Source organism: Limulus polyphemus, unplaced genomic scaffold (genome assembly GCF_000517525.1).
Source record: "Limulus polyphemus unplaced genomic scaffold, Limulus_polyphemus-2.1.2 Scaffold2691, whole genome shotgun sequence".
NCBI lineage: Eukaryota > Metazoa > Arthropoda > Merostomata > Xiphosura > Limulidae > Limulus > Limulus polyphemus.
This window is the reverse complement of record NW_013668301.1, coordinates 233,673-241,848: the sequence shown is the minus strand read 5'-3', so window position 1 is coordinate 241,848 and position 8,176 is coordinate 233,673. Positions and strand designations below refer to the sequence as shown.

Below are 8,176 nucleotides of genomic sequence, written 5' to 3'. Positions count from 1 at the left end.
GAAACATCAATAATATTTGCAGGAGAAAATTATTTAAATTTTATGAGATAATGTACTCAGTGTTTCCACATTTAAACCTGTGCAAGAAGACAATGATCCTGGCTCTGAACACGCATTATCTGATGATAATTTTGGGCATGATATATCTTAAAAAAAAAGTACATACCTAAAGGATTAACCTTGCCACAAAGTTCTGTTTGAAATTCAATCAACAATGTTTGTTAGAGTTAAATACTATCAAGTGCACTAGCAATAACATTTTTAATTCATCTGGAAAACAGGCCTTAAACACAGCCATCTCAAAACCACAATATCGGTGAGATATATCAATGATGTTTTGTGGAACTTCAATCTGATGAAGAAAAAAAGAAGATTCTTAAACTAAATCAATGAAAAACAATCAAAACTCATTTTACAATTCAAAACAAAGAATATTTTCGCACAAACTTTCAAACGTCCAGCTAACATTCATAGGAAAGCAACAAATTTAGCCATTTGAAAATCTGCAAATTCCATACAACAGAAACTAGGATTCTTTAAACATATTATTCAAGTAGCTTTTAAAATATGCTCTGCAAACAATTTAGATGATAAACTACAAAGAATTTTTGTAATATTCATTCAATAAAACAAAAACTTCAATCTAACAAAAAATACAAATCTTAAAGATGAAAACAACTTCAACTTTATCACAATTACAATTACTTCTGTTGAACATATCAGCAAAAATCTAATTGGATTATAAAAATGACTCATAAAGAAACACAACATTGACATAATTACCATAGTCATAGAAAGCCAGGTATTAAAAGCAAGAATATTATTAGTAACAATTACCCCACTGAAAATAAAAACAAGTCATCTACAAAATGAAATGCAATACATGTAAGCAATTTTTATTTGAAAAACCAAGAAAGAAATGGACTTCAGACTTAAGGAAATGTTATAGAACCCTCACATGATTCTGAACAACTCAAAGAAATGTTAACACTCTCCACCTATATAAATGTGCTCGCTATCCTGGTACTTTATATAAAAACCTCATTCAGATAATGTTATTCCTTTTTATTGAAACTGACTCCATCTGCAGTCTCTAACACTGGTTCTTAGTGGGGAGGAAGGGCAGGAGATTGTGAGAGAAGGTACGTATTATTGGAAATACATTTTTGATTTAAGATGATGTTAACTTCCAAAACATACTTATCTATATGCATACTACAGCAGAAATCCCACACTGATAAAGTGGAGCGAGTGGTGAGGGCATTGTCCACACAGAAAGCATCTGTATAAATCATGGGTGATGTCAATAGAAGATTGGCACACTAATGGGGAAACTGCACTACATACAGAACAGGTATGCTCTTCACCCAGAACTTAATTCATGTACTGTGGGTGGAAATGTACATGATTTATCATTGCTATTGGCCAGGCCCAACAATTTAAAAAGCATCGGTATAGATTATGGGTGATGTCAATAGAAGATTGGCACCCTATTGGGGGATCCTTTGAAAATGAGGTAAGAGACCCTGAAAGAAGAGACAAGTGTTGCAATGAAAATACTTGCCCTTCTGTATAATCTAGCAGAAGTGGTTAAGAGAGCTGGAGGGGGTAGTCAAAAACCCTCAGATGAAGATACTGCTAGATCATGCAAATAATGTGAATAAAAGTATTGGGGGAGATCCACATACCAGCCTGCACAATGTCCTCCAGCAGGCAATTCAACTGGCCTGCTAAGGGCATAGAAATATGTCGAATCTGAGTAGAAGTGACTTGCAGAAGTCTCCTTGCATTCAAAGAGAGCCCAGAACAAGCAATATTTATCAAGTTCATACCCACCTCGTCAATGTAACCATGGGTAAATCCTGGGAAACTGAATGATCCCAATGAATGAAAAGTCATTGCCTAGCATCTCTAAAAGACATTAGTGTGGGAAACAATACCTTCAAGACCTTCACTGGACATAACAAATGATTGAGATCTGGTCCATCATAGAAGTGAGAAATAGTGATCAGATGAATCAGTGAAATAAAATTGTCCCCTACCAGTGTCTTAGGGAAAAAGAACTGGTCTGAAGACGTAGGTAAAATGATAAGGTATCCTGCACACAATCAGTACAGACCACTCCAAACCACAACATCTGTAGGCCAGCAACAACAAAGAATAAACCTTCAGGGAAAGGTGGTGTAAGTCACATGAGGCTAAGATCTCAAATGGGTGTTGAGAAAGGGCATGTAGTGTCACCTTAATGTACCAGTTAGGTAACTGTTGAGAAGTGTCCACTGTGGGACTAAGCAAAAACTGAGACAGATCCATGGCAACCTTAGAAATTAAACCCAGAGGCTGTGTGAGGGACTGCATAACCTCCATGTCTGAAGCCTGAGCTTCTGAATGGCCAGGTGTACGATATCAGATAATGGCTGCCTCCACAGAGATAGCCAAAGGGGAAGTGGAAGAGGTGGGCACTCCTGAAGGTTCCACAGAAGCAGGAACCAGGGTTTAGCTGCCAATCTGGTGCTATCAACAGAACCCAACAATGTGTTGGAATGAATCATAGCTAGTACTTTGGGTAACATACGAATTGGAGGGCAGGCCTAGAGTTGTAATCCCATCCTTTCTTGATTGAATGCATCTATTGCAAAAGCCAGAGGATGAGGTAGTGGAGCCCAAATTGCCAGTAGTTGGGTGTTCCAATGACTGGCCAACCTATCAATCTCCAGTGTTTCAAAGTGATAGACAATCCAACAGAAATACCTCGTGATGTAACATCTATTCTATTGAGAGAATCTGTTTGGGTCAAGACAATTAATCTGCTACCAAAGTCATCACCTGTGGAACATGGCAAGCTAGTATGGTGATATGATTGGAGTGGTCCCGAGAAATGAGATCCAAGGTTCCAAAACAAAGACCCCTTGATGGGAAATGTAAGACATCACTGTGGAATTGTCGGAGTGAAGCCTGACGATTTTCCCCTAAATAAGTCCAGACAATATTTATGATATGGCTCAGTAAAAGGTTGTAACTGAGCCAACAAACTTGGGTGGTTGGGATTTAGTGGTGCCATAGGTGTGAAAGTGCTTATGAATATCCTGTTTCCTATTTTACCATGCTTATACAGTAACCAATAAATGAATAGTTTCAAATATTTTGAAAGGTACAGTGAGGTTTCAGTTACCATACATTTCATATGTATATACATATTATTTTTACTATTTACAAATAAATATTTTTTCTTAAAACATATAACAGTAAATAAAAATATTCGGGAAACAATTATCTCCACTACTTATGATGTTTTGATCTTTTTTCCACTCGTGAGTCATGCTTGCTAACCCTCATCATAAGCCTTGTCCAAATTCACATGTTGATGTAGAAAAAAAATAATTTTTGTAGACTTTATTTATGCATTTTTGAATATCAAAAAATTATAAGTGACTAGACCAATACCACAAAAATCTATTGGATTTTACCAGGCTTCTTAACTATGCAGCATTTGGGTCTAAAAAAATATCTAACTGATCAAAAATACCTCAAACTCTCCAACAATATAAGAGCTTTTCTCTCGTAAATAACTTAGAAAGACTATCAGAATTACGTAAAGGAAATGCAGAGCTTTTGATTAGTTATAAACTTATAGGTATAAATAAGCAGGTGTAAATAAACAAGGCTTCTCAAATGATGAAGTGGTGGGCAGAGACAATATGGTGGATTCGATAAATATTATGATATCTGAGCAAATAGAAAAATTATGAAGTTCTTATTTTATATTCTAGCTTGCCAATATCGGAAATTTGAGTTTATAATTCATATAAAACTATAGACATTGTATTGTGGGTGTCATAAAATGTGATCTGACCAAAACCAGAAGATGATGCACCAGTGTGACACAACAAAATCGAAATTTAATTTTTTTTATTATATTTACTTTCAAATTAAAAAATTAACTAGTGTATAATACTAAAATTTGAATTAAAATCTACAATTTTATACCAAGTTTATTGACATACATTCATAAAATAGTAGTTCAATAAAATTTTGAATGTAAGTCTACAAATGTGATGACATGTACTCTGACCCTTAGTTACCCATAATGATAAGGATAACTCTTAACTCTCGTACCCGACCCTTGTGTACAAAAACGCCAATAGTGGTGGGACATGGCAACATGCAGATAGGAGCTGACGACATTGAACTTGGATATCTACAATCCTTTTAAAAAATGCCAACTCAGTGTGAAGAATGAAACACTTTTGAACCCTGGAATATCTAGGAATTGATATAGATGAGAAAGAACTGATGTCTGGATGCCAGTATCCTGTCTTCATGGGCTAAACAAACTGATGGGAATAAATCCTGGAAGAACTGGCATGGCTCTCTTTATACCCCCAGATCAATCAACTCTAATAGCTCTAGAATTAAGTTCCAAAATCCAAGGATCTGTGGGAGGTGAAAAAACTGCAGGTTGGGTGGATAATGGTGGTGAAGATGTGAACAGAATGACTAATTCTTACTCAAGGACCTATAGTACCCAGGGATCCATGGTTAAGATTTACCATACATCCAGAAATTGTTGGAGCTGAGACCCCACAGAACCCAAAGCATAGAATAGTAACCATCCCTGCTGATGGTGTTCCTATCGAGCAGCAGAACCCTTGGATATGGACAGAATCTACTCTGGGTAGGAATCAACCAAGGGGCTGATGTTTGGGGTCGAGACCCTCGAATAGGGGTGAAACTATGATCCTCTGTAGGAGCCGAGAAAACTGGAGATGACAACGACAACAGGGATGAAAGTAGAAGCTGACAACTGAACCACTGTGCATGCTAACAATGGCCTTAGCTCATCATTAATGGACTTGGTGATCCTGAGAATCTTTCAATAAAGTTTAGAGGAATAATAAATAACTCAGTACCATATATAGGGTGAGATAAACCCTAAAAAGTTATGATTTATTCAGGTTAACTACAGATTCTACTCTAGAACCCCAAATTTTCAGGAGCAGATGTATTATTTGAGAGTCCGAATATGCTTCCATCTGGTGGTAATAGGCTAACTCACATAATTCCAACAACCGTGGTGGACAAGGCATAGCTGTCCTTTCATGTAACTGAGCAGTAAACCTCCCTGCATGAACCACAATGTCAGTGGATGGCGGTAAACCTAAGTATTTGCTCCCAGACCTTTCAGCCATCAAGTACGGTGCAGGCTCAAAAGCAACTGGGGAAGGACCAAAAACATCACACATGTGATGGACCAACTGACTAAAAGATGGCTAAGGTAGCTTATCCCAATGTGGACTTCTGAGAAACCAACAGAATAAAGGAAGGTGCAGGAAAATGCTAATCTAAATTATCTCAAGAATGTCCAGTATTGTCCTCAATTGCAGCCTCAGAGCCCTCTGGAGGAACACCATCGAACCGAATACATGTCTCCTTCTCACTATAAATAAGATCACTGACAGTCTCAACTAAAGAGTGACTCCCTCTCCCTCCATTATTGAGCAATGCTAAATATCAGAGGTGGGATAGGAGAGACCTGATTTGCCTCCTTGCCAGAAATAACAATCCAGAAATTCATGGCATATATCAGCTTGCCAAATGAAAATCAACAAGGTAACGTAAAAAATACTCAAAGTATCTCCCACGATTGTAATACAGAGAAACCCGTTAGTGAATGCTTTCCCAAGAAAAAGTGATAACATTGTCTGAATGAAGTGCTTATATACAGTACCAGGATACAGGTTGCATTGACATAGGTGGAAAGTGTCACAAGACAAATATCACCAAGGGCAATTAAGAGGGGTATAAAAGACTGGAGAAAAAGTGAGAAAAAAATCAGACCAATGCTTAGATGGGTAAAGGAAGAAACACTGGCAGTCAAGTAATAGTTGTAGTGTGAGGGAAGGTAAGTAAGTTCTCTGGAATTCAACTGCTTTTTTTATAATGTAACTCTTACTTGATGATTCAATACGATGGATCAAAATGTTTCTGTTATTGTACTTTTAATTAATTATTTGGGGGTTTATTCAGACTGATCATTGGTGTACATAATCTAGTGATTGTGGAATATCACACTAGTTCTTTGGTCTGTTTGCTTGTTTATTGTTAAGCTATCCGTGCTCTACCCATCAAGGATATCGAAACCCAATTTTTAGCATTGTAAATACTGAGCCACTGGGGGGGGTAACTCTGGTCTAGCTTGGATCTCATTTGATTCCTCTCTTCATCTAATATAGATGCATTTGGATCCTGCTCTCTACTCCATAAATCAATTGCAGTCTTCCATTGAACAAAGTTGACTTACCATTTACACTCACATTGCATGATATAGGTAAATATTCTACTTTATTCTGTACATTTGTTTTCATTTGTATTTCCTTTGCTGTCTGTGTTCAAAATTATTCTCAACAAAAAATTACTGGATTATAAATTTTTATGGATACTTGAATTTATTAGTGTACCTTTATATCACAGAGTTAAAAGTATATGCTCATTATGAATTATTATAAGTTAACTGAAAGTACAATTATGTTTATTATTATATAATTATAATAATTTTTTTACTTGATGTTGTTTAAGGATGTGAAGTAGTTATTATTTTCATTTCATATTCATGGAATGAAGATGAATGGTTATGAATACTTCATTAAGGGGTAGTTTGTTTCAATTTTTGATAAAGCACCACAAAAGCTAATTCTGTCCCTGATATGAAAGTTAGAATATTTGAAGAAAACAAACAAAAAAGTGACCACTGTACCTTGTAGTTAGTTAGTTCTTTCTGTTTTTCCTTAAAGATGTCTGGGAAGAGTCCAGCATAATTAGTCTCTAACATGTTTTTAGACTTTTCTTCAAGAAGCTGCTGTACTTGTTTTTGGTACTTTAACAGGGAATTCTCATCATGAAAATTACTCTCTGTTCGAGTCACAGGTAGACTGAAGGTGTAATCCTGTAAAATTTATAGACATTTAATAAAAGAAAAACACAAAACTGATCATTCAATAATTATCTAGTTAAAGAATGAGCTTCTAGTATTGATGATTCAGGCTTTCTTTTGAAAACACAACCTATAATTTGAAAATATTTTATTATATAATGAGGAGGGATCAGAAATACCTGCTTTGTAAGCTCAATACATTAATATTTTTAACTAACATTCTTTTTATGTTATATACAATTAAAGGGTGTTCCACGACAGTATACACATTTATGTTCAGAGCAGAACAGATATTACTAGCTAAGGTTACACTGTTGAATATATTATATATGAAAAATGGTCAAATCACAAACTATTTGATTTTAAGTCTGATATTACCTGAGTATAAAACCATATACTCTATGGCCCTTTTTTCTATTACTTTAGTTATCTTATATCTCAAATCTATTGCATTCAGTTGTAATTGGAAATAAGTCACAGCCATTGGACAAAACAAAAGTACTTTTTTCTTTTGTGCTCTACTTACTCCTTTCAGTATCATGTTAGATGCAAACATCCTTCGATGGCAAGATGTGACATTTCAGCAGTTATTATTCTCACATTTTTAGCTGTTTCTTTAACACCATTAATCCAACACTTTCTTGGACTTATTCAACTTCTACTTCCTGCTAGATGTAAAGTATTTGTTCTTACTGGTAGCTGCTCTGGATTCTTTCACACCAAGTGACTGAACCATTTCAACCTATGCTTTTCTATGTATTTCAATAATGGTTTCACTCCAAGCTATTGTCTGATTGTTTGATTTCTTTCTTTACCTAATCTCGTCTTACTTAAAGCTTTATGGGAATATCTCATTTCACATAATGTTATTCTTGGTTCAGTTCTTGACTGATGGTCCATGTTTGGCATTGGTATGCTAGAATTGGTGTAAACACAGTGTTAATAAGTGTTCTCTTAGCTTCTTAAGAGATGTCTTTATGGAACAGTAAGGAGGACATCTGATAGATTACATTGTTTTCTGGTATCTGGTTTCTATCTCTCTGTCTAATTTATCATCTTTTGGAGATGCTCTCAAGATACTTGAACTCCTTACTTTTCAGTTGTACTTGTCTAGATGTTTTCACAATGCTTATTTCTGTCTTGGTCTTGCTGATACTCATATTATACTTCTTACAATGGACAAGTGATATAATGACCAAGCCTCTGGACTTTTGGAAGACCGTATTGTTCTCAGACGAATCAAGA

At 35.6% G+C, this 8,176-nt stretch overlaps 1 protein-coding gene across 1 annotated transcript in view; it reads right to left on the bottom strand.

Moving 5' to 3' along the window:
* Positions 1 to 208: 208 nt before the first annotated feature.
* The window catches only part of LOC111087815 (cation channel sperm-associated protein subunit gamma 1-like), a 95,965-nt gene continuing 87,997 nt past the window's right edge, over positions 209 to 8,176 (bottom strand). The window contains exons 10-11 of the mRNA XM_022395845.1: positions 6,755 to 6,943; positions 209 to 352 (exon numbers count right to left, since the gene is read on the bottom strand). Of these exons, the coding sequence (XP_022251553.1) occupies positions 209 to 352; positions 6,755 to 6,943 (333 nt within the window). The remainder of the gene's footprint in view (positions 353 to 6,754; positions 6,944 to 8,176) is intronic.